Source organism: Oryx dammah, unplaced genomic scaffold (assembly GCF_014754425.2).
Source record: "Oryx dammah isolate SB20612 unplaced genomic scaffold, SCBI_Odam_1.1 HiC_scaffold_21, whole genome shotgun sequence".
Lineage (NCBI taxonomy): Eukaryota > Metazoa > Chordata > Mammalia > Artiodactyla > Bovidae > Oryx > Oryx dammah.
The window spans coordinates 74,304,806-74,331,160 of NW_024070205.1; the positions used below are offsets into that span (position 1 = coordinate 74,304,806).

General features: G+C 52.4%; 2 protein-coding genes across 2 annotated transcripts in view; both read left to right on the forward strand.

Moving 5' to 3' along the window:
• The window catches only part of FCAMR (Fc fragment of IgA and IgM receptor), a 25,271-nt gene extending 15,565 nt beyond the window's left edge, over positions 1 to 9,706 (forward strand). Inside the window, exon 6 of the mRNA XM_040262855.1 lies at positions 9,582 to 9,706. Coding sequence (XP_040118789.1) covers positions 9,582 to 9,706 — 125 coding nt within the window. The remainder of the gene's footprint in view (positions 1 to 9,581) is intronic.
• On the forward strand, positions 3,613 to 21,374 carry PIGR (polymeric immunoglobulin receptor). The gene is made up of 11 exons (XM_040262936.1): positions 3,613 to 3,734; positions 10,719 to 10,812; positions 11,893 to 12,237; positions 12,985 to 13,638; positions 14,800 to 15,132; positions 16,102 to 16,425; positions 17,451 to 17,616; positions 17,995 to 18,116; positions 18,739 to 18,870; positions 18,993 to 19,051; positions 20,081 to 21,374. The coding sequence occupies exons 2-11, from the start codon at positions 10,770 to 10,772 to the stop codon at positions 20,177 to 20,179; spliced, it is 2,277 nt and encodes a 758-aa protein (XP_040118870.1). The 5' UTR covers positions 3,613 to 3,734; positions 10,719 to 10,769; the 3' UTR covers positions 20,180 to 21,374.
• Positions 21,375 to 26,355: the final 4,981 nt, after the last annotated feature.

The following is a 26,355-nucleotide window of genomic DNA, read 5'->3' on the forward strand; positions in this document are numbered from 1 at the left end:
AGGATAATTAGCCCCATTTTATAAATGAGAAAACCAAGGCCCAGAGACACTAAATAACTTGTCAAGGGGCCCCCTGCTAGGAGGTGGCAGGACTTGGATGTGAACCCAGGGAGTTCCAGGTCTGGAGTGTGGGAGCTTTCCCAAGGCTGCCTGGTTGCTGTGTGGGGCTGGTGACTCTTCAGTTAGACAAGAAGCCCTTGGGGAATAGGGATGCACACCCCTGCATGTCTTAAATTTCCCTGGACCTCGAACTTGCTGTGGGGCATAGTTTTGTGGTAGACTGATTGAACAGCTGGTCACGGACACAGCAGAAGTTTGTGGTAGGCTGAAAAATGGCCTTCCAAAGACAGGTCCACCTCTGATCTCTAGAATCTATAAGTGTTACCTTATTTGAGAAAAGGGTCTTTGCAGATGTAATTCAGATCAGGATCTTGAGATGAGATCATCCTGGATTATCTGGACAGACCCCAAAGCCTATCACAAGTGTCCTTATGAGAGAGGCAGAGAAACATTTGGGACACACAGAAGACAATGTGAACCAAGGACACAGATCCGAGTGGCATGGCTGCAAGGCAAAGAGGGCCAAGGAATGCCAGCAGCCACCAGGAGCTGGAAGAAAGAAGGGTCTGGTTCTTCCCCTGAGCCTCCGAGGGAGCCCTGAGCCCACACCCTGATCTCCGACGTTTGCCTTTCAAGAAAGAACACTTTTCAGCTGTTTTAGGACACCCTGGTTGTGGTCATTTGTTGCATCGCATTGAAACTAATGCAATGCTCAGTCAAAACACAGAGTCCTAGAACCGGGAAAGCCTTGGAGGTCAGTTGGTCCAGTGCCCCGGTTTAACAGATGAAACACCTGCAGCCCTGAAGGGCTCAGTAAGTTAGAGCCGGGTACGGGCTCGCTGACCCCAGGCCAGGGCTCCCCAACTGATTCTTGCCGAGTCCCAGAGTCGTGAAAGGCAAACGAGACTTTCTCATTATTATTTTCCTCTCTGATTATTATTTTAAGAGGGAGGGGGAGCTCTTAAACAGATGAGGCGCTGTCCATCTTGGAGGTGTAACTCCTGCTTTTACCGTCATCACTCTTGAGTCGGGCGGCCACTCTCCTCCCCCAGGACTGGGAGGCACGGCCTATGTCTTGGGGCCAGTGGGTTCCCGGTGGGGAAACCGCAGCGAAAGACGGGAAGCTGGGGGACTCCAGTCACACCGCTAGCACGTGGCTGAGCCCAAAATAGGACGCAGGGTTGTGACTTCATAACTCTTCCCTGGTTCTGCTTCTCATTTGCTTCTTTCCCTAAGCTGGGTCAGTAGGCAATGTGGACTTGGGGTACGTGTGGGGGCATGGGCACTGTCAGCTAAGATGGTCTGGGGGGCTCCTGGGAACACACCAATACATGCTCCAGGAAATGTCCCATCATCACAGACTGTAGGGCTGGGAGAGGAGCCCTGGGCCCCCCAGGAGCCTGAGAAGCAGCTGTTTCCTGGACGCACTTCCCTCCCTCCCCACAGGCCCGTAACTCATCAAGGCTGTGCCCTAGGGCTCAGTGGGTCCCCCTTAAGCCAGACTCCAGACAACTAGACACAAGGTAGCCCTGCTTTGGGGAAAGTGGGTAAATGAGAATAAGAGAGCAAAACCTACAAATAGCTTGACGATCGAATTCCAAAAAAGAGAGAAATAAGAAGGAAAAACCTTTGAAAGGAGCCGTATAACCTGGCAGAACTAGAATTTTTCCCTCACTGTCCCCAAACCTTCTCCACCTCCCCTCACACTCTCCCACTTTATATTGACCCTGGGGCTAGGGAAGGGGACGGCTGAGCGGGGAAGAAAGATGGCTCAGCTACCCATGCGTCTCTGTGCCCCCCATCACCTTGGGGCTTAGTCCAGGGCTGCCGCTGGAGAGGAGACTGACATTGATGGAGAGACCCCCAAGGGTTTGGGGATGCCAGACAAGGGTGCCTGCGCCTTGCTTGTCCTGTATGGAGCCCTGGGGTCGGCATCTTACCAATGTCCACTGAAGCCCCAGTTACGTGGGGCAGGTGAGCGCAGAAAGCTACAGGGGTGTTGGGGAAAATGAGGCTCTGCAGCACGGGATCTGAAAGTACCAGAAAAATGTGAGTGAGCCACACTTGCCCTGCACACACTGGAAGTCCTACCTGCAGGAGCCCAGACGCAGAGACAAGGAGACCCAGGGTTGGCAACAGACCTTTCAAGATGGGCCGGCGTAAAGGCCACCAGCCAGCAGGAGGGGTCACGCCGCAGCGGACGGGGCTATTCCCTTCTAGGGCGTGAGGCCCACTCAGAGCCAACGTGGGGGGCTCTCTCCCTCCGTCTTGACAGTCACACCGGTGCAAGCTGCCCCTTCACCCAGACCGGCTCCCCCAGGGTTCACAGAAACACCAGAGCAGAGACAGGGGGACAGAAACGAAAGCCAACCCAGAATGAGACTGAGTTTTAAATCAGGAGGAAAGTGAATGAGATATCACTGAATCGGACCGACTTTACCTATAAGTGACTAGGTAACTTTTTTCCAACATCAGTCAGATAATGGCTTTAAGGTCTGAAAAAAAAAGCTGCATAATAGAAAACAAGGTTTATTTTCCCACCATCCAAACCCATGACCTCAGGCTGATAGCCCACTGTGACTGAGTGGGTAGCTAAAATAAGACCCGGGTTCTGCCTGCCTTGTGTTTTTTCCGGGACTCTATTTCCCCTTTCCTTCTTCCCCTTCTGGGGTCTGGCCTGCAGGACGCTGTAGACAGAGCCTGGGCCGGCCCTGCACAGGTAGGACTGGGTGGGATTCTTGCATGGGGTGAGTGTGTGAGGGGTGGGGGGAGCACACGGGTGTTGGGGAGGGGCTCCACTTGTATGACTCGGACGAAGATCGTTTGGGGAACTCCTGGGAGTCCTAACCAGGTCAGGTCAGGGAAACCACCAAGGACTAACCGAGTCAGGGAGGGAGGCTTCTACCGCCGCTCAGACGGTCAGCGCTCACTTTGCCGAGTGAGGCGCCAAGCCCGGGTCCCAACAAGACCCTGAGCTCTGTCATTCCCAGAACCCTGGGGCAGCCGGAGCCTCCAGCTCCTCTAGCATGTGAGAGGGGAAAAACATGGTCCCCTGGGTCCTGGGGGCTCTGGGACTGATGAAAGGGGCTCTGCAGGAGATGCAGAAAGAGTGGACTTAATCCAGGGATTGGGGGATGGGTCCCCAGGTGCGTGGAGATGTGAGGCTATTCCTGCCACCTGTACCCCTTCAAATGCATGTCAGCTCTGCGCTAATATCTGGTGCTAGCCTCAGCCTGTAGGTTTGGTATCACTCTGTCTATTTTCCAGCTAAAAAAGAAATAATGAAGGGGACTTGCCTAAGATCTTGCAGCTGGAAAGCAAACAGAACAGGCTCTCCATGCTTGATACCCTGCCTCCCATCCTGCCGGTGCAATGATGGGGGACTCCCAAGTAACAGAGTCTCCCCAAGGTCAAGGGGAAGCAAGTGGAGCCAGGCAGGAAGGCGGAAAGGAAAGGAAAGCAAGGGTTCTGTGGGAGTCACGTGCCGCTGGCCAGCCGCCATGCCCATGGGAGAGTGTCCCTTTAAGAGCCCAGGTGTGGGTCAAGCACCACACAGTTTCAGTTTTGGCAGCAGCATCCAGTGTCCCGTCGGAGGCTTCTAGAAAAGCCAGGGCTGCGGACTGGTCAGCAAGCGGTGCTCCCGAAGCTGACGGGATAGGAGGAAGGAGCTCAAAGTAAGTGGGGCTGCTCTGGGGTCCCCGAAAGGATGCCATCTGGGAAGGGCCCTCTGCACGCACAACCCCAGTCCCCAAAGAAGGGGATGAGAGGAATGTGGCCACCGCCCGCATGCCCAAGCGTGTCGTGGGGGAGCTGATGGGCACAAGCCTGGGTGCATCCCAGAGAGACAAAGCAAGGTCCAGGGGTGAATGCTCAGCAGGTGGGAAGAAGGGATGTCTGGGCTTGGCACATGGCATTCTGCTCAAAATTTGGTCTCTGAGTTCCCTCCTAATTCCTCCATAATTTAACTGTGACCTTAGGCAAGTCACCTAATTGCTCTCTCAGCCTCTGTTTTCTAATGTGCAAAATGGTCATAAAAATAAGGCCGATCATTAATGGTTGATGTGAGATTCAAATGAAAAAAGATGTGTGAAATTGCTTTGAAAACTCTAGAGCAAAATAACAGTTGTTTTGGTGTTTTCCAATTCAGTTCAGTTATTCCACGACTATTGAGCACCAGACCGACCCGGGTAGGATAATGCCTATGCCGGTCCTGGTACAAGGCGGGTACCCTTCTAGTCCTTGAAAATTTCTCCTTTCAGCTTTCTGGTGGAGGCACACGCAGTCCATTTTTCTGGGTTTCGAAGACACCCTGAGATCCTTTCCAAATTCAACCCCACTTTGCTCTCATAGATCCCTGCCACCCCAAGGTATAATGTGCATCACCGTTTCATCCTGTACCTGCTAAGCTGGGAAAAATGAAGTCCTTCCCAGGAAAGTGAGTTAGGCGGGCAGAGCCCCCTGCCAGGCGCAGGCAGCATTCTTCACTTCTCAGGCTCCTGTTGCCTCTGCAGCCAGGAGACCTCAGACACCAGCTCTCTTATCCTGACAGTGTCCCAGGCCAGCCAGGGGACCCTCAGCACAAGCACAGCTGCTCTGCAAGCTGCATCCCTCACCAGCCTCACTGCGTGCCACTGCCCCAGGTCACCTACGTGGCCGGCGCTGTTTTGCAGCACAGCCTTCGCTGTCACTCTCCCCCTTCACTAGGGGAATTACAAGTCCCTGCACATCTGGAGTTGGGATGTGTCAATTCATGGGTTAGTGTAGAAGGTGGCTGTCTATGCTCAGAGCCGGTTTTGAAACTCTCCATCCATCATCCCTCGCCCTGCCCTTGGGTGTGGTGATGCGGCAGACAGAGCAACGAACCAGGAGCCAGGAGAACAGCTGACTCTGTTGTCTCTGCCTGTCTCTTAGAACCTCTGGACTCTGTGGCTTTATTTTACAAACAGTGTAATAGCGGCAGCTTCCAGGTAGAAAACACACTTGTCCTTGGCTTTCACAGCTTCATCTTCTTCCTACCTGAAACAAACCCAGTGGGAGGCAGGGTAGTTACAGTTGAGGAAACTGAGGCTGTGAATTAATGTGAGTGGTGTAAGGTCCCCCGGCAGGTATAAATGACAACATTTGGATACAGTCATTTTGGTATGGTCATGAGGATATTTTGACATCACCGAAAAAAACACGATACACAACTTTTTAAAAAGTAGCACACGCATGTGCTCAGCAGATACCCCCGCACCTACGTCTTGCCCCCTCTCTGGGTGGGCGGGGGCTGGGATCACAAAGACCCTGGCGTTGACACAGTGTGATGGACTGGAAAGAAGTTTTGGAGGCCATGTGTCTGGTTACAGGAAACAAATGTAACCTGCCGTACATATGGTAAGTGCTGAATAAATAGCAGCCATTATTAATTTTCAGGAAGAAATTCTTCTGTTGGCACCTATCTCTGAGTTCAAACACAGTCTTTTCACAGGAACCACCTTTCCTGTGAAAAGCAGAGAGGAGAGAATTGGACTAAGTTCTCCTCTAAGACTGGATTTCCTGCTCCTGCCCCTTCTGATTGCTTCCTCTCAACTTTAAGACCCTCTGCTGGACAGCACAGTAACTAAAACCTTGTATGCTTGATCCAGAGTGCCTGAATCGGAACCCCATCCCAGTCACTTACCTGCTGTGTAACCTTGGGCAAGTGTCTTACTTCTCTGGACCTCCACTGTCTCATTTGTGAAATGAGTTTACCCATTGTACCCTACCTCCCAGGGTAACTGTGAGGACTAAATGAGTTAACACATGTAAAGTGCCTGAAAGTGACTCCATCGTGCCAGCTAAAATCAGGATCCCTCACTTGTAACCTAGTCCCTGGCACACATCTGCTCTTTCCGGCCGTCACAGTCCAATCTGAACAGCTCATCCCCAGTCTTCGAAGGATGCTCAGCAAACAGATGTCTGTTCTCTCACTCTGAGACAGGAAAAAGAGAAGACTGTGTTGATTTTAAAGAGGATGTGGGGAAAGAACTGTTATTTTTAAGCCAGATACCCTACTTAAGATTTTACATATGTTGCCTCATTTAATCCTTATAGTGACTCACTAGACTAGATGCAATTATCTCCAGTTTACAGATGAACAGTGGGGCTCAATGGATTTAAATAGTCTGCCCCAAATCACACGATCCTCAAGTGAGAGAGCCAACAGCCAACCTGAGGAGTCCATACGCTGTGCTACTCTCGAAGCGCACAGCACTCGTGAAAGTCAAGTGCATAAGCCCCTCAGCCTCCTGTGCTAACAAGTAATTGCAGCCTCGTACAGTGGAAGAGCACTTTACACTATTGGGAGTGCCTCTATATGTATTAACCATCGTCCCCCATCCCAGGGTAGCCCCTCAACTAGATGAGTCAGGGACGACAATACCCATTTTAGAGATGGGAGAGTTGAGCCAGCACATTTTGCCCAAGTGGGAGAGCTCTTCTGGTAGCCTGTGACAGAGCAGAACTCAGGACCTCTGAGTCTCTTCCACCCTCCCTCGAGCTACTGTCCCGTGAGCACTCAGAACAAAGAAGGCATTGGGCAAAGTGGGAGAAATCAGCCCTGACTTTGTCCTTCTCAGAGAGGGAATGAGGCCATAACCATTCCCAATCTGATCGGTCTTTTCTGAACAGCCGGTCCGGTTCAGAACAGCCAGGCACTCCCCGGAGAGCAAGGCCTCCTGGAGATGGGGAGATGGATCTCAGTTGGCCCTGCCTTCCAGGAGCTTGCCATCTGGTAGAGTGGGTGAGATAAACACCCACAGACCAAGCTAGGAGGGGACAGGGTCAGCAACAGGGCTTCCCAGTCTCTGTGGAAAGGCCATCTGAAAACCTACAAGCCTTATTCCCAGAGCTTCGTGAAGCCTGGATTCCATGCGTTGAATTTCTGCTGAAGTTTTACATGCCTACTTTTGACAGGGATGGGGCCAGAAAGTCCTGAATCTTCCTAGCTCATACCTTCTTTGGAACCTGTGGCTTCTCTCTCCATCTCCCTGCTCTCTGGAGCTTCAGTGCCTTTTCTCCAACATTGCCTGTGCTTGAAGATCCTCACATATTCCAGGGCTTACGTAAACTATATAAACTCTCTTACAACCCTGCCTGTCATTACAAGCCTGAGGCCCTCCAAACTGCATGGACTGCGCTCCCTCCCCTAGCGGTGCCGTGGTTTCCAGGCTCACCCTCGTGTGTGCTCGACCTCTGCATCCACAGGAGAAGAGAGTGATAGGTCCACACGGACTTGAGCAGCGCCTCTCCTAGCCATCAGTCCAGGCCAAGGAAAGCCCCTGCCCCCGCCAGGCCAGCTGCTCCCTGCTTCTCTGAACCCCAAGCTCCCTGCTGCCCCAAATTCACACTCACAGGAAGTCAGAAACTGCCAACATGGCTTCAAGCCCCCCATGGTGCCTGCTCTCTCTTCCCTCCAAAGCCCCAAGGACCGTGAGAGCCTTAACCGTCCCTCTGCTGTGAGCCAAGCCAGTGACAGCCCAGAGCTATTAAGGCCATATGCTCACCAGCAGCCAAGCCAGGCCCTGGTCCAGAAGACCCTCTCCCTCTGATAGAGAAGAAAGCCTGAACTGAGATGAACAAACATGTGAGTCTCAACCACGAGAGCCAAAGATCAGTCACTCTGACTGAAGGCAAGCTAGCTAGAGTAATTTTATAAGACGGTAGACTCTATTCTTCAGCAGGGCCTATACCTAGCCCCAACCTGCAATTGTGCAGACATATATTGTGAATATATGAGGGACAGTACCTTGGTAAAGTGAGAATGATCTAGAATATCCCAGCCTGACTACTGAAAATACAACTCCTATTTTAAGAGCCAGGAAAGGTGCCTTCATGCATGCTATACTAGCCTATGTATATCTGGGAGGCTAGGTCCCTCTGAGCATCCAAGGAGTGATAATAGGGTACCAATTTGATCCCATTCTGTTGTAAGTCTTGGGGCCAGAATCTCTCCAACCCTTAGATTTCCTATCTGCCCAGGAAGATATTCTCTATCCCTTGGGTTGCTGTGATGGTGGATAAAGTCACAAAGCAAAGAAGGTAGCCGAGCATTCTGTGCCCAGTAAATAATATGCTCTCTCTTTCCTTCCTAAAGCAAATCCTTGGAATCCAGCTCCAGCTCCATGGAACTGGGCCCTCCCTGACACCCAAATCTCCCAGGTTTGGGAACAAATATGGTTTTAAGACTTTGAGAGGAAGGGATTTCTAATGATTTGCAAAGCCCAGGGTCTTTCAGCTGAGAGCAGAGAAACTGCGCTTTAAGTGAAGTTTTGAGCAGAGACTTCCTGCTCCTGAGAACGTGGGGGTGTGGGGAGAGTCCAGTCTAAGCGGGGACTGGACTGTGCGCTTCCTACCAAGGTCAGCTTCCACAAAACTTGCCCTCTAGCTCTGCATGCCTGGTGATCTCATCCCTGGTGGGAGGTTATGCAAAGGGTAATTGGGCACATGTGAGCATCCTCCCCTACATGGACCTTCACTGCTAACCAAGCATGTCACAGATGAGAGGCACCTGGGGAGGAAGTCAGGACCACTGCTTTGGAAAATGTGGCCCCTGCCTGCAGCAAGCCAGGGCAAGTGGCTGTTACCTGTCCAGACTAGGAACTGTCTCCTCCAACTCAGCCTATGGGGAGACCCACTGCAGTCCAGAGAAATATCAAGAAGTTTGCTGATGTCAGGGGAGAACAGAGGTGAGAACCAGAGATCCCGCATTAGTTGGGGCTGTCCTCCCACCAGCCACTGCGCCCAAGCCCGGTGCAAATGGCAGGTGGTGGGACTCTGCAGTGAGCCCATCCCAAGGAGAGGAGAGAGACTTCCTAGCCCTCTGACCCCTGCTCCCACCTGGGAGTCAGTCCCACGTCCACCCGGGTGGTCCTGCAGCCAGCTTCGTCCTGAGCTCATCCGAGCTGGAGCTGACGCTGGCATTTGGCTAAGGCCGCACTCCAGAGGTTAATCATTGGCCTGCTATGAAAAGTCCAGGGCAATTAACCGGAATCAAGAGAGGCTCAAGCTGCCACCCGACACCCATATTTGTCCCTACCTCCCCAAACCCGCTCCCCCAACTCTTCCAGAGAACTGGATAAACAGAATACCTTTATCTCCACGAGGAAATAAAGAGGTGCTTTGCTGGGAAATTCCCTCACAGAAAAGAAGGAACCAAGATAAACAGCTCTATTGCCTTTGGCTCAAGCTAGCGAAGGGCGTCTCTGGGAGCAGGAGCACAGCCAAGGCAGGAAGGGGGGCCTGGGAGATGGATGCCCACGCTCCCTGCTGCCTCGAGCCTCCTTATCTTTATGGGTGCTCATCACTGCCCAGCACATGTTAACACACCTTTCTCCTTTCCCCCCTCAACATCAAGTCTGCTCCAAAACTGAAAGCCTGGCAAGGTCCATGGGAGAGTGGGGACTCCCTTCTTCACCTCCATCCTCCTCCTCCAGGCTGTGGTCAGGGTCCAGAGGACAACAGGGGTCAGGCTGGGCCCTGGGGCTCTCAACCTTCCCTAGCCCTGGGCTGTGTCCCCAAAAGTGACAAGGTCCACAACGTGCAACACCTTCTGAGTGGCCTCACCTCGGATTTTCCATCTTTGTCCGTCAGCCTCACCGAGCAGGAGGTGGTCACACCTACATGACCCATACCTAACCCTGATCCCATAACGGAGTCTCTGGGAAATCCTGGGCATGTCACTCAGCATCTCACGATCTTGATTTTTCTTATCCAGGAAGTGGTTGCAATTATACTGTCCTGTCTCATTTAAAGGGAACTTCTAGAGCTCCAGTGAAGTGGTGTAAATGACAACGTTTGAAAAGAAAAGAGCGCTCCACAGATAACAAGAATAAGCATGAAGGATAAGCACCTCACTCAGTTTGAGATGGAATACGGGCAGTGAGACAGACTCAGAGCCTGGACTCTGGGGGTCAGATAAAGCAGGGTTCGGTCTTCCCCACCACTTCTACCACCACCCTACCGATCCCCACATTTAATCCCTGTGTGGCCTTGAGGAAAGCCTTTAACCTTTAAGCTTTCATTTCCTCCTACGTCAAGTGTAGATAAGGATGCCCGCCTCTTAGGAGTGATAGCAAGCTTAAATGAGATACTGGAGGAGCGTTGTTTCACGGGTACGTCATGGAACGAGCTGCAAGGACCGTTGGCAGTGGTTGTGACTGCGCTGCCTCTGTGCATCTCTATTTACTCACGTGACAGGCCATAAATTGTGCCAGCCCCCTCCACCTCCCAGGGATGTAGGGAGGGCAGCTGGAGCAGAGAGGTGGAGACACTTCTTGGTAATAACCACTGATCTGGGGAGCTGTTCCTGAGATCTTAAGGTCTTGCCCAGGACGGTGCCTACCCCCAACCCCATGGGGGTGGGGAAACAGAGGAAATGACGCATGTGTGTCCCTATCCCAAAGGAACTAGCAACTTAGCTGAGAAGATGAAAGTCTACCTATCCCTGCTAAAGAACAAAAGGCACTGTGGGACGACGGGACTTTGAGCTGTGATGGGAAAGGTGGGGCCATTCATTCTTTGACAGGTTTTATGTCCGTTACTGGAGACGCAGAATTGAACAGGTATTACAAGGGCCAGAAGCTCAGCTAGTCTTGGACGACAAAGGCGTTTCATCCCCTCCTGCCGCTGTCTTTCAGCAACCTCGCAGGACGGTGGCTGGCGGCAGAGACCCGCAGGAGCCCCCAGCGATGTCGCGCCTGTTCCTCGCCTGCCTGCTGGCCGTCTTCCCAGGTGCGTCAGCCAGGCCCCAGCCTGCTCCATCCTAGTCCCCTGGGGCCCAGGGATCAGGCCCATCCCCAGGAACGTCCAGGCAAGGCTGGCACCCCCTCGGGGAGCAACCACAGACACTGCAGGAAGGATGGGTGAGCCAGAGCCGGGGCGTCCAGACTAGCAATGGCACTCTCTCACGTCTGGCCAAGGGTCTTCACTGGGAATAAGGAAAACGAGACCTTGACCTTAAACCAAGCCTCACTCTTGAGTTGCTTTGGGGTTTGGGAGAAATGACTTATATTTGTGCCTGTTGACATTTTTATCTGGAAAAAAAAGAAGAAAAGAATCTACAAAATATTTTAGAAATATAGGGAAATAGCAGATACAAATGAAACAATGTAGCACTCCACAAGGATGGTTTTAAATATATGCATATATAGTATACATATATATAGTATATATATGCTGCTGCTAAGTCGCTTCAGTCGTGTCCGACCCTGTGCAGCCCCATAGACGGCAGCCCACCAGGCTCCCCCGTCCCTGGGATTCTCCAGGCAAGAACACTGGAGTGGGTTGCCATTTCCTTCTCCAATGCATGAAAGTGAAAAGTGAAAGTGAAGTCGCTCAGTCGTGTCCGACTCTTAGCGATCCCATGGACTGCAGCCCACCAGGCTCCTCTATCCATGGGATTTTCCAGGCGAGAGTACTGGAATGGGGTGCCATTGCCTTCTCTGATAGTATATATATAAATGTATATAAATATATATAATTATATATAATATATAAATATATTATACCTATTTATATATATATGTATATATGCAAGAAATATTATAAATATATGTATACAAGCAAGGAGATCACTAAGTTTGCCATTTGTTTTCTTGATGTGGCTATCATTAATGAATTATGATTAAAATCTTAGAATTGCTTAATAATTGTGCAATGTAGCAATTGCCTAGCTGCAGTGCCTGGTAACTAACCTACAGAAGACACATGTCTCAGGAGGAAAAGTTCATGACCTCAGCATGGACTGTCTAGACCCCCTCAGGAGGCTTTCCCTCCGGCAGCCTCAGAAAGCCCCTGTCTCTGCCCCCGCAGTGGTCTCCATGAAGAGTCCCATCTTCGGTCCCGAGGAGGTGACCAGTGTGGAAGGCCGCTCAGTGTCCATCACGTGCTACTACCCGGCCACCTCCGTCAACCGGCACACTCGCAAGTACTGGTGCCGGCAGGGAGCCAAGGGCCGCTGCACGACCCTCATCTCCTCAGAGGGCTACGTCTCCGACGACTATGTGGGCAGAGCCAACCTCACCAACTTCCCGGAGAGTGGCACGTTTGTGGTGGACATCAGCCATCTCACCCAGAACGACTCAGGGCGCTACAAGTGTGGCCTGGGCATTAACAGCCGCGGCCTGAACTTCGATGTGAACCTGGAGGTCAGCCAAGGTAAGGGCTCAGGCTCCTTAGATTTCTGGGGAGAGTGAGAGGGAGGAAAGATTTCCCGAGAGAGCAGGGTGTCCTGGCATGGGGAAGGCTGTGGGTCCATCCAGAGCCTTCCATTTGCACAGTAGAAGGTAGGAATGAGACAGATGGGACCTATTTGGATAGGGGGAGGGCGGATGGGCCTCTCTAGGTCTTAAGGGCCTGACACAGTTCTGGTTTTACTGAAGCTCCAGCTTAGAAGAGCATGAGGAGAACAAGTTCTCACCTCATATTTGTTGCAGGTGGGACCAGAGGTCCAGGAGCAGGGGGAGATTTTTAGGCATCCTTAAGTTCTGCTGTTAGAGCACCCTTCACATCAAGACCTTGGCCACCAGACTTCTTTTAACATGTATTCTCTTACCTGATCTCCAGTAGTCCCTCGGAAGTCTCTGCGTAAATTAAATGATCAGTTCTTGTCCAAAGACCATAAGATTGGATGTAACAAATGACACGGGCACAAGTATCGAGAGAGAACAGAGCAGGGAGAGATGAGTGCCAGCTTGGGAAGGCTTCCCGGAGGGGGCAGCAGAAAAGCTGGGCTTTGGAAGACAGATTCTGATGCTGTCTCTCCGGGAAAGAGGGCCCTCAGAGTGATAAGCATACCCAGCCCTCATCAGAAACATTGAGGAAGTGAACCATGTGGAAGGCAGCTCAGCATCCTATGATGCAAGGAAGAAAACCACAACTTGTTCCCTACCCTTCACCCTGCAGATCCTGCAAAGACAAGTGATGCCCACATCTACCCTGTAGACGTGGGCAGGACCGTGACCATCAACTGCCCTTTCACGAGGGCGAATTCTCAGAAGAAAAAATCCTTGTGCAAGAAGACAGGTCAGGACTGTTTCCTAGTCATCGACTCCACCGGCTATGTGAGCAACAGCTATAACGGCAGAATACGTCTCAGTATCCCGGGTACCGACACATTAATGTTCAGCGTTGTCATCAACCGAGTCCTGCTCAGAGATGCTGGGATGTATGTCTGCCAGGCTGGGGATGATGCTAAAGCCGATAAGAGCAACGTTAACCTCCAGGTGCTGGAGCCCGAGCCTGAGCTGGTTTACAGAGACTTGAGGAGCTCGGTGACCTTTGACTGTTCCCTGGGCCCCGAGGTGGCAAATACGGCCAAATTTCTGTGCCAGAAGAAGAATGGGGAAGCTTGCAATGTGGTCATCAACACCTTGGGGAAGAAGGCTCAGGACTTCCAGGGCAGGATCCTGTTCGTGCCCAAGGACAACGGCGTCATCAGTGTGCACATTACCAGCCTGAGGAAAGAGGATGCGGGGCGCTACGTGTGCGGGGCCCAGCCTGAGGGTCAGCCAGAGGAAGGCTGGCCTGTGCAGGCCTGGCAACTGTTCGTCAATGAAGGTGAGACCTGAGAGGCAGAAAGGGGAGAGATGGGCAGTCTGCAGGTGAGAGCCCCGCTCGGCCCCTCTGAGTCTATCTGACAGCTTCCGTTCGTTGACCGTATCTGCTCACTGACGAGCCCTGCACCAGATGCTCTGGGGGCAGCACGAGAGCCCCAAGGCTGTGCACGATGGTCTCTGACTTGTGCGATCTCTTAAATCTTCCTCTCTGTTACCAAAGGCCTTTGATGGCCGCCCCTGATCCTTAGGAATGAGGGGAGTGAAGATTCCGACTGTCTGGGTTTCAGAGAGGCATGGGAGGCACTCTATGTGGAGTCTCCCTGACCCCGGAGCAGGATGGCAGCTCATCCATCACATTCCAGTGGAAGAAGCCTTGGCTTGTGTTGGTCTCATAGCTTTCCCAAGTCAACGGCCCGGCTTCTACAATCTCCCCTCCAACATCTCTTAGGGCTACTTGTTATTCAGCATGATCTGGTTGAATCCCTGCCCCTTCCCACCCTGCGAGCACTCTGTAGTGAGTTACCGTCTTGAGAAACTGAACCGGTACTTGAAGCTCCTGGTCACTACATTTGAGGCTTTCCCGTAAGGGGCCCCCATTCCCTGTCCTTCTTTCTCCTTCCAGCTCAGTCCTCACCGCCTCCCTCAGCATCTTCAGTCACCTGGGACTCTCCCAGAGCCTCAGCTTTAGTTTCTTGAAGATAGACCCTGCTTCTCTTGGACGTGGCCTTTGTGGCCCTCAATAATTAAATTTATCTGTGCTACATAGTACATATTTTAAATCAAACTGTTCTAAATATATTTTCTTAATTTGGAGGAAAAAACCCACCTGGCCATCTTGTGGGACAAGCTAATAATAAAAAGACAAAAACTACCTAGAGGGAGATTTTATAAGAAGCCCAAGGCAAAAGGCTGATGGTCACTCTTTAAATGCCTTCTGTCCTCTGCCCAGAATAAGGTGGGGAAGGAATAGTGGGGGAGGTCCCTGGAGACCAGGAGAAGGCTTCTGCGCCAGGCTCTATGACATTCGGAAAGGCTTTTTCACTTTCTGAGGCCGGTAAGGGCATTGCTCTACACCTCACTCTCCACCCTGGCTGAGCCCACCGGGAGGAGGCTGCCCAGCCCATGCTGAGTTCTCCCATCCCATCTTTGTCTGTGCTTCCAGAAACGGCAATCCCCGCAAGCCCCTCCGTGGTGAAAGGTGTGAGGGGAAGCTCTGTGACCATATCTTGCCCCTACAACCCGAAGGATGCCAACAGCGCAAAGTACTGGTGTCGCTGGGAAGAGGCTCAAAACGGCCACTGCCCATGGCTGGTGCAGAGCAAGGGGCTGGTGAAGGAACAGTACAAGGGCAGGCTGGCGCTGCTCGCCGAGCCGGGCAACGGCACCTACACCGTCATCCTCAACCAGCTTACCAACCAGGACGCTGGCTTCTACTGGTGCGTGACTGACGGCGACACGCACTGGACGTCCACGGTGGAGCTCAAGGTTGTCGAAGGTAAGAGTTGAACTTGGGCAAGAGGGAAGGGAGGTAGCTCCAGGACCCCTCCAGTCAACCGCAGCATCACCCCCAGCCACTCTGCCTCCCGCCTCCCCCGACTCCAAGCTGCTGGAGAGAGCCCACCTGTTCATCCCATAACCAGCACCCTTCCTCCACCTGTTCATACCAGCAACAAACACCCTTTCTTGCCCCCACGCTCTTCAAACCACCACACATAGCAACTCCTGTGACAAGAGCATCAGCCTCTTTGACAGTCTGTATAGCATCAGCTGAAGCAGAGTTCAGTTCTTTGTACTGAGTCTTGTTGCTGTTGTTCAGTTGCTAAGTCACGTCCAGTTCATTGTGACCCCGTGGACTACTGCACACCAGGCTTCCCTGTCCATCAGCAACTCCAGGAGCTTGCTCAAACTCATGTCCATTGAGACAATGATGCCATCCAACCATCTCATCCTTTGTCGTCTCCTTCTCCTCCTGCCCTCAATCTTTCCCAACATCAGGGTCTTTTCCAATGAGTCAGCTCTTTGCATCAGGTGGCCAAAGTACTGGAGCATCAGGTGGCCAAAGTACTGGAGCTTCAGCTTTAGCATCAGTCCTTCCAAAGAATATTCAGGACTGATTTCCTTTAGGATGGACTGGTTGCATCTTGCTGTCTAAAGGACTCTCAAGAGTCTTCTCCAGCAGCATAGTACTGAGTCCAGGAGAGCAGGTAACAGCAAGGAAACACATAGAAGCCCTTGGCAAGGCCCGTGGTCTGTGATAGACTGGAATGACTCATGTGGTCACCAATAATCTATTACATGGTCACATAATTATAAGTGCCTTTTGTTCAGTACAGTGTATTTATCTAGCATGCTGTCCATAAAGGAACCGGACTGTGGACAAAGCACCCCCGCCCCGGCCCCCAGTTACATGCCTGCAGCATCACCAGGGCCAACCTCTGCACCTGTTTCTCCCTCCCTGCTCCAGGAGAACCAAGCCTCAAGGTACCCAAGAACGTCACAGCTTGGCTGGGAGAGGCTCTCAAGCTCTCCTGCCACTTCCCCTGCAAGTTCTATTCCTTTGAGAAGTACTGGTGTAAGTGGAGCAACGAAGGCTGCAGCCCCCTGCCCACCCAGAACGACGGCCCCAGCCAGGCCTTTGTGAGCTGCGACCAGAACAGCCAGATTGTCTCCCTGAACCTGGACACGGTCGCCGAGAAGGATGAAGGCTGGTACTGGTGCGGAGTGAAGGAGGGCCCCCGATACGGGGAGACAGCGGCTGTCTACGTGTCGGTGGAGAGCAGGGTGAAGGGTGAGTCTCCAAGGGCCAGGCCCACGTGCCCCAGGGGACTCCAGAGAAAACTGCCGAAGAACATCTCCATCAAGGGTGGCCCCAGGTTTGACTGTAAGAGGCAGAGGCCAGGGGAGGCCTTATGCCCCTTTCTGGTCTCATTTGTCCTTCCAAAAAGGGCATCCCAAACAAACATACAAACTCATCAAAAATAGTGCATTTGTCAATTAACCTCAGTCTCAGGACAAAAATATCCCATGAAATGTCTTATCCCTAATGAGGGGGTATTTTTGTGTGGAGGCATGCTCAGTGGTTAAGTCGTGTTCAACTCTTTGTGACCCCATGGACTGTCGCCCTCCAGGCTCCTCTGTCCCCGGGATTCTCCAGGAAAGAATACTGGAGTGGGTTGCCATGCCCGCCTCCAGGGGATCTTCCCAACGCAGAGATCGAACTTGGATCTCTTATGTCTTCTGCACTGGCAGGCGGGTTCTTTACTGCTAGTGCCACCTGGGAAGCAGGAACTAGAGATCAGGGATCGAACAGGTGTCTCCTGCGTTGGTAGGCAGATTCTTTACCATTGAGCCACCAGGGAAGCCCAAAGGGTATGTTCAGTGCCTCTAGAAATGAGGTTATGGCAGCTTCCAGTTGTCAGGCTCATTGAGGGACCCCTCGCCAAGCTGCCCCCGACTCTTTGCAACCGCATGGACTGTAGCCCACCAGGCTCCTCCATCCATGGGATTTTCCAGGCAAGAATCCTGGAGTAGGTTGCCATTTCATTGTAGTCAAGAGGCTCTGGGCAAACCCTGTGAAGAATCTCCTGGTCAGACAGCTGGATCTAAGCAAACAGCCTTACAATGGAAGTGAAGTTGGTATGAATAGGACAGAGGTTGTCTGTGACAGGCTGGAGAAAAGCGTAACTCCCCTGCTTCTAGTGTTCTCTGAGACCCTGTCCGAAAAGGCATGAGATCTCCCTACAATCCTAGGATTCCTAATGAAGCCCCGCTCCGCAGACTCCCTAAACTCAAGCCCCTCTCTGCTCTCCCCAGGGTCCCAAGACGCCAAGCAAGTGAAAGCTGCCCCTGCGGGGGCAGCAATAGAGTCAAGGGCCGGGGAGATCCAGAACAAAGCCCTTCTGGACCCCAGGTTTTTCGCAGAGGAAATCGCTGTGAAGGACGCTGCCGGTGGGCCCGGAGCACCCGCAGATCCCGGCCGGTGAGGAGGGGTCTGGGGACCCCCACCTGGAGAACATTCGAGAGGCCAAGGACCTGGGGCTGGGTCACCAAGTCCCAGGAAGATAGCCTGTCTGCCTCTTGACAGTGGGTGTACCCACGCCGCCTTGGCCTGTGGTCTCTGCCCTTCTCCTGAGGCCAGGGTGCAGGCCACCATTCAGCTCCATCTCCCGGTCCTGGGATGCAGGGAAGGCCCGGTACTCACTTTTGTCCTGTCTGGGAGGACTTCTTAGAAGGACGGAGCTTGGGGTACTGTATCTGGAGGAGGGAATGGATAAATCTGGTTGGCTGGAGCCAACCTGCCAGCCCCTCCTGGGACCCCCAGTGTCCCCTTCAGGGACTAAGTTAACCCTTCCCCCAGACCTGCAGGACACAGCGGGAGCTCCAAAGTGCTGGTCTCCACCCTGGTGCCCCTGGCCCTGGTCCTGGCCGCAGGGGTCGTGGCGATCGGGGTGCTCCGAGCTCGGCACAGGAAGAACGTCGGTGAGTCCCAGGGCACTGCCTGCCCGCCACCTGCAGCCTCCAGCCCTTGGTCCTGGCCCCGCAGCCCTGAGGGGATCTCTTCTCATCCGCTCGGAGGAAGGGTCCGGGCAAAGTGAGGCAGGGAATGACCAATGCACACATGCCTGAAACTTCCATTAGGTGCTGCCATCCAAATGCCATCTCTGGAAGCTCATCTTCAGTCACTAGGGGGTCTAAGCTCACAGGGAGGGGCTCCGGGAAGAGGAGGACAGGGTCCCGGAAACCTGGGCTTCCAGCCTGCGTGTGAGGATCAGTCAGCTGGGTGGCGCTGGGCGTCCCCTTCATACCTCTGGTGTCCATACGGCTCAAGACAGAGATGAGGTTAATCACCTAAAAGGGCTGCTGAGAGGGCAAAACGAGATCCTGTGTCCTGGAAGGTCCCAGAGTGACGAGCAGAGGCCAGGGGCTGCTGGGTCTAGGTTGTCTGTGGACAGGGCCTGGCGGGGAGGCTCGGGTCATTTTCATTCTGGGCCCTCATCAGAGACAGCCATCAGAGACCCTGCCCCGCACCAGCTCTCCTGCAGGGATCCCTCGGGGACCTTCCACCCCCAGCCCTGCACCAACCCCCCTCTGTTCCCGACAGACCGGATTTCAATCAGGAGCTACCGGACGGATATCAGCATGTCGGACTTTGAGAACTCCAGGGATTTTGAAGGACGCGATAACATGGGAGCCTCTCCAGAGGCCCAAGAGACGTCTCTTGGAGGGAAGGACGGTACGCCCCTCCCTGGTGGACTGCCCAGGCCCCGGGGGACAAGCATGAGCCCCAACTCTGCCTCTGGAGCGGGAATGGGGGGCCAGGGAGGGCTGACTCCCCACCCCCTGCTCTTCACACAGAGTTTACCACTGCTACCGAGGACACCGTGGAGAGCAAAGAACCCAAGAAGGCAAAGAGGGTGAGGGCAAGGAGGGAGAAGGTGGCCTCACGTGAGGGTGACGAGGAAAGGCAGTAAGGCCTGCAGTTAGACGCCGAGAGAAGTCGTCTCTGGTGGGGGCTGGTGCCAGGACAGGGAAGGGTTGCATCTTTCTGGCTCCAGGGTTGATGTGGCTGAAATCCAGGCAGGAGGTGAGCTGCACTGATGGGCAATCAATAGGAGGAGGGAGGGAGGTGGTGCAGCGGCATGGGGAGGGGACTGGGGGGCTGAGGACAGTGATTGCATTAAAGATTCTGGCCACAGGGTGGGCAGGTCAAATGGCATTCCCTGGGGATCAGCGAAGTAGTCTTCCCGGGCCATGGGACTCACAGACTTAGCTCAGCACCCTCGCTGGAGGATTTCTGGGGACCGGCGTTTTCACTGGGCCTGGAAGACTTTTGCTCACTGGGGGCCCCTTTCCACCCCAACTAAGATCCACGTCAGTTGAAATCCTACCTGCCCTCGGGTCACAGGTTACCCTCTCCTTGTGTTTCCCTGATCCCGAGGCACTAATGCTTATTATCACTGATGCTTATTATCACGTCCACACCCCCCAGCCGCAGTAAAGACCCCAGCATCTCAAACAGTGAGGGGAACAGGTCGGTTCGGGAGACAGCCGTCCCCTCCAGGCTGGTGGTGTGTCTCTGAGCTGGTAGAGGAAGAAGCTGTGAACCTCTGTGGCTAATGCCAGCCTGGGTCACCTTGGCCACGACTGTGGGCAGGGCTTCCGGGGACGGGCTCGGGGCCACAGAGATGGTTCCACTCCACGTGTTGGAAGGAGGTAGTGAGACCGAGGGAGGTATTTTTAGAAGCTGCAGCTTTCCGTTTCTCACGATCAGTCCCTCTAGGTGAGCGTGGCGGCTGGGATGAAGAGGGTGGGCGGACACAGGCTCGAGCTGCTTACAAGATGGTGAATTTAGGACCCTTAGTGCATCCCCTCCCCTCGACCCCCACTGTCCCAGAGCCGCGGCCTCCAACACTGACTCCTCTCCTGTCACCCACACCCCCCAGTCATCCAAGGAGGAAGCTGATGAGGCCTTCACCACCTTCCTCCTCCAGGCCAAAAACCTGGCCTCCACCGCAACCCAGGACGGCCCACCAGAAGCCTAGATGGAGCCCTGGACGTCCCTTCCCTCTGCACGTGGCAATCACGCTCCGAATCATGCTGATCCTCAGGGCCCTCAGCTCGGGGGGCTCCACTGCCCGCACTCACACCCCGCCTAGGCTTCTCCTACCTGTCCTCAGAGGGTGTGCTGGCCCCTTCTTGGTGGCATCCAAGCCTGGCTTACTTGTTCCTATTGGGGGTGAAGTGATACAAGGAGTTCCCACCTGCAGCTTATTCGAATGAGAAAACTAAAGGTGTGGAGGAGAATTAAGATCGCAGAGGGGCCTCTCAGAAAGAAAAGGGACCAGAGTGGGTGGGGAGACAACCGCAGAAGGGGGGCCATTCAGCGCTTCCCTGTCCCCTTATTTGGGGACGTCAGTGGAATTCTCCCTTCCACCCCATCTCTGCACCTTTCCATCCCCACTCCATCTTCTCTTCTTCTTTCCCTCATTAAAAATGTGCATTTGGTTACTCACTAGATTCCAGGTGCTCTGCTAGGCACTGGGAGAGACAGGCCGCAATCCCAGCCAGCAGCCTTCTGGAAATATCACGGGGCCCCTGGAGGCCACAGCATCTCTTCATGTGCACACTTACTGACATCTCATCAGGTTTCCTCACCTCTGCCTATACTGGGAGAAATCATAAAAGGCCTGCAGCCCTGAGGCCTTAGGGATTATGCAACATGAGCATACCCACAAGCCACCATCAACACATTCTTACCATTTTACAGGTGAGAAAACCGAGGTCCTAAGAGGTGAAGAGGTTTGCTCACAGGCAGCAAGTGAGATGTACTAATGTCAAAGCTAGTGTTGACACCAGCTGTCTCTACAGTAGGGCCTCTGCTCTCCAGATGAAACAGAATGCCATAGGAAGGAGAAGAAAAATGCAAATAAGACTGGTCTTTCACAGGCCCCACCTCAGGAAAGATACCCTTCCCTGATTGTCACTCACAGAGGCCTAATAGGATAAGTGAATGGTCAAACACTCAAAACCCCCGAATTTGAAGAGTTCTGAGTGGAAAGGGAGAAAAAAGGGTGGATTTGATGGTGCCAGGGAGGGGCTGATCTCCGAAGAACTAAGGTTTCAGTTTTGTTTTTTTTTTTCCTTCTAAGCTCTGCACTTCAACTAGCGTCTATGAGCTGGCACTTGCTAACAAATCAAAAATGTAAATTAATTAATAATTAAAGACCGTGATTTCCTCCAAGGAGACTCAGACTGCATTTGTCCCCATACCGTCTGTTCCCCAGGCAACCCTTTCAGAGAAGTTTGCTCTTTTAGGCACCCCAGGACACAAGTCTAAACCAGCTTTCCCCTACCTCCAGCGCTGAGCTGAGAGGGGCTAGCAAGTGGCCTGCAAGTGGGACCAAGGTTATCTTCAACAAAACGATAGTTTGGGGTCTATACCAGTGGTCAAGACCCCAAAGCTCTGTGTTATAGAAGATAATTAAGACTGAAAGCGGGTGTAACAAGCAGTCCTCTTAGACATTAAAAAATATCTTGGTGTGGCATCCATGGAACACTTGACCTTAAATCTCATACCTCCCTGGGTTTTCTGCTAAGATCAAGAGGCTGTTAATCAAAACTCAGGTAACCAAATGAATAAACTCTCTCCACAGACTACCAACTAGAGGCCAGCCAGATGATATGTGTTGGGCTTTAGAACAGTTGACCCAAAGTCTCTTGGGGGACAGAGAATAGATAAAGGATCCCCTTGTTGCCTAAGGCCTTTCCGAGGTTTTGGTGCTAAACCTTGTCATATCCTACAAACACTCACATCACCACTAGACTCTTTCTTAGGGTGTCTGTGTGTGGAAAGTTTTCTGCGGGAGGGAGTTCTTCCTGACCTTCTACCCCACCTGATGTGGGGCAGAACCTGGTCCTGAACGTTATGTTTTCCATGCTATGTGCTTCCCCAGTCTGAGATCTCAGCATTTCGGGAGAATTAAAACTGCATGTTGTGTCATAAGCTATCACTGGTTTACCCTCAAGAAGCTGATCTCTGACCCACCAGAGAGTCATGTCTGGGGCAGAGGGCTAAGATACAACTTCTGTGTTAATGTGATAACCTGCACACCAGTGCTGAGCTCAGGCAGCCTATCCCGGGCCCTAGAATCAAAAGCCAAGAAACGTCCCTAAAGCTGCGATCTTCTCTTGTTCTGACACTGTCAATAGGCAACAACAACTTTAGTACTGTGTCCTGCCCCCAACCCACCTGCTCCTTCTGTGAAGAAGGAAGCTGGTCTATGGCCTCAACGGGATCACTAATAAGTTACAAAAAATCACCAAATTGCAGGGGAGGTTGGATGGGATATTAATTTCCTAGGGCTACTCTAGGAAGCGCCATGAACTGGGTGGCTTAAAACAACTGTAATTTATTTTTTCACCATTCAGGAGTCTAAAAGCCTGAAATCTAGGTGTCAGCGGGGTCAGTTCCTTCTGGGGGCTCTGAAGGAGAATCTGCTCACGTCTCTCTCCTGGTTTCTGGTCTAGGTGTCAGCGGGGTCAGTTCCTTCTGGGGGCTCTGAAGGAGAATCTGCTCATGTCTCTCTCCTAGTTTCTGGTGGTTGCCAGGAATGCTTGGCTTGTAGCAACATCTCTCCACTCTCTCCCTCCATCATCACCTGGCCTTCTCCCTGTGCGTTCCTCTGCCTTCACATACCTTCTTACAAGGACATCAGTTATTGGATTGAGAGCCCACTGGAATCTGGCTTGACCTCATTCTAGTGAATTACATCTGTAAAATTCCTGTTTTTAAATATTTAAGATCATATTCTGAGTTTCCAGATGGACATGAGTTTTGAAGGCACACTAGACAGCCCAATACAGGGGAATAACAATCAACTGTGGGATTGATGATGATAAACCATAAAACCACAGTGTCCAGCAACCACTCAGAGAACTACTTCAGTATTTCTGATGGCAAGAGAATCTTCCTCAGGTTCTTGAATCATCTTGAATTTTTTCTTTTAAAAATCAATTATACAATAATGATTATGCATTACAAAGTCCTAATAGTGGTTGCTGCTGCTGCTGCTAAGTCGCTTCAGTCATGTCCGACTCTGTGCGACCCCATAGATGGCAGCCCACCAGGCTCCCCCGTCCCTGGGATTCTCCAGGCAAGAACACTGGAGTGGGTTGCCATTTCCTTCTCCAATGCATGAAAGTGAAAAGTGAAAATGAAGCCGCTCAGTCGTGCCTGACTCTTAGCAACCCCATGGATTGCAGCCTACCAGGCACCTCTGTCCACGGGATTTTTCAGGCAAGAGTACTGGAGTGGGTTGCCATCGCCTTCTCCTAATAGTGGTTGAGAATCTGTTTATAGCAGTTGATTTCTGTTTGTAAAACTATACACATTCTGTGCTTAGTCGCTCAGTCGTGTCTGACTCTTTGTGACCCCGTGGATTGTAGCCCGCCAGGCTCCTCTGTCCATGGGGATTCTCCAGGCAAGAATACTGGAGTGTGTTGCCATGCCCTCCTCCAGGGAATCTTCTCAACCCAGGGATCGACCCCAGGTTTCCCTCATTGCAGGCAGATTCTTTACCTACTAAGCCACCAGGGAGGCCAGAGAAGACTGGAGTGGGTAGCCTATCCCTTCTCCAGGGGACCTTCCTAACCCAGGAATGGAACCGGGTCTCCTGCATTGCCGTTGGATTCTTTACCAGCTGAGCTACCAGGGAAGCCCCAAACTGTATATATATATGTATGTATGTATATGTGTGTGTATATAGCTAATATTTATTAATATTAGCACTATATATGTACATATACATATAAATATAGCTTTACAACTTAGCTATAGATAGTGGCTATATAATTTTATATATAGATAGATAGCTAAAATTTGTCCAAGTCTTTCCCAAAACTCAGAACAGGGCATCTCTCCTAAGACAGCAGAGAGGACCTGCATGATGTGGTCTGTGAAGCTGGTCCCCAAGGCAGAGAAACAGGTAGAGTTCCCCTGTCCCCACACTTCTGTGAAATAATTCTGCTATGGAGCCTGTACAGTAAAATAATGAGTCATCTCAGAAAGACTACATATCTAAGTAGACGGGCATACTGAGAGAGAAGACGTAAGACTGAGACCAACAACCCCCATCTAGCCAGGAAGCTGAAGCCAGAAGGGAAGGAAGATAGGCTGTAAAATTTGAGGAGTTCTATAAGCTTATAACCCTCTCCTAAGGCAGATAAGGAAACAGGCAGCAATCCACCCTTCAGTTCAGTTCAGTCGCTCAGTCTTGTCCAACTCTCTGCGACCCCATGAATCCACCCTTACTAGAGCCAAAAGTCTTTGTTTAAATGTGTGAAGCTGCTGCTGCTGCTGCTGCTAAGTCATTTCAGTTGTGTCTGACTCTGTGCGACCCCGTAGACTGCAGCCTACCAGGCTCCGCCATCCCTGGGATTCTCCAGGCAAGAGTACTAGAGAGGGTTGCCATTGCCTTCTCCCATGTGTGACGCTAAATACCCTAAAATCTTTTTTGCTGACTCCAGTACATTTGCCCGGAAAATCCCATGGACGGAGGAGCCCCGGTAGGCTATAGTCCATGGGGTCGCACAGAGTCGGATACGACTGAAGCGACTTAGCAGCAGCAGCACATTAAAATTCATTCAAAATATCCACATATGTGGGTTCTAACCTGAGAGCACCAATAGGAAAATGACCATATTCAGGAAAGAGAGTTTACCAAAACTCTACCGTTTCTTGTAGTAGAAAGTCATCGGTCCGCTTACTGTAAAGTTAACGTTTCCAAAAGCCCATTGCTGTGGAGCAGGCAAGCCCGGGGTCCAACTTAGAAAGAGGGAACTGCAGGACACCCAAGGCAGGTGCCTCTACCTTGGCGGGCTGCCTAGTGAGTCCAGAGAGCAGAGGATTCTCGGGTCTGTCTTGGGGGAGAGCAGTACTGCGTCATGGCAAGGGACACCTGAGGATTTGGGCTCTGGGTCTGGGAATGTCAGGAGATGGCTCTTATGAGTCTGGCCTCGTGGAAGGTCAAAGCTCAGTTCAGTTCAGTTCAGTTCAGTTCATTTGCGCAGTCGTGTCCGACTCTTCACGACCCCATGGACTGCAGCATGCCAGGCCTCTCTGTCCATCACTAACTCCCAGAGTCCGCTCAAACTCCTGTCCATTGAGTTGGTGATGCCATCTCATCACCATCTCATCCTCTGGCGTCCCCTTCCCCTCCCACATTCAACCTTTCCCAGCTTCATGGTCTTTTCAAATGAGTCAGTTCATTGTATCAGTTTCAAAGCTGGGTGATGCCATAAGCAAGCAGCGCCTATCAGGAGAGCCTCCCCTTGGATGACAAGGACTAGTCCCCTCAATGCTCCTACTGTATTCCAGCCCCAGGAGGTGCCTGCCTCCTGCAGCCCTCACAGAGAGCTTATGAGAAATGCTCTTCCCTCCCTCTCTGTAACAGAGGGGGAATAATAAAACCTCAGCTATCATGGAGAGCAAATGAATTTACCCAAGGACCCAGCACAATTCCTGACCCAGCTCAGATGACATATTCTCTCCACCTGCCAGTCACCAGACCGAATTTTTTCCATCTGCTTCATCCCTTCTGGCCAAGCCTTGGCCCCAGAGGACATGAAGCCACAGAGCTCCCCGCCTGCCGGGGCACTGTAGCTCCCCAGGGGTTCTCCGGGGAGCGGCAGCCCCAGGCCTGTCCAGCAGCCCCATCAATCCAAAAGGAAAGGTAACATGTAGGTGGGCAAAGAAAGAGAGGGAGAGGGGGAGGACGGGTACCTTCTCCCACTTGGCGGTTCAGCCAGGGATCAGCCTTCCCCAGGGCCCCAGCCCCCAAGACCCTGGGGCAGCATCTCAGGGCGCAGACTGGACGGCCAGGTCTGCGAGCTTTGATCTCCCAGGTTCCAAACACTCACCTCCTCCCTAGCTGTCCTCAGATCCTTAAGACTTGCTCTTAACAGCCCAGTGTGACATTGTTTGGGCCACACACGAGGTGACAGTCTCGTCTCGCACATCCCCACGCTGCCCGGCAGGCCCAGCCACAGGCCAGCTGGCCTGCCGTCTTCACGGACAATCAATCACGCTCACATGCAGGGCACACTCACACTCACAACCAGGCACCCACGCACTCGCACACGCACCACCACACACTCACAACCACACATACACACACACACCCCACACACAGCCATATACTACACACTCACACTCACAACC

Bases quoted from the DNA above. Each gene is read 5' to 3' on its own strand.
- PIGR (XM_040262936.1), top strand. From the start codon at position 10,770: ATGTCGCGCCTGTTCCTCGCCTGCCTGCTGGCCGTCTTCCCAG. The intron at 12,238-12,984 runs GTAAGGGCTCAG...TTCACCCTGCAG, and splicing joins GAACCTGGAGGTCAGCCAAG to ATCCTGCAAAGACAAGTGAT. The intron at 17,617-17,994 runs GTGAGGAGGGGT...CCCTTCCCCCAG, and splicing joins GCACCCGCAGATCCCGGCCG to ACCTGCAGGACACAGCGGGA.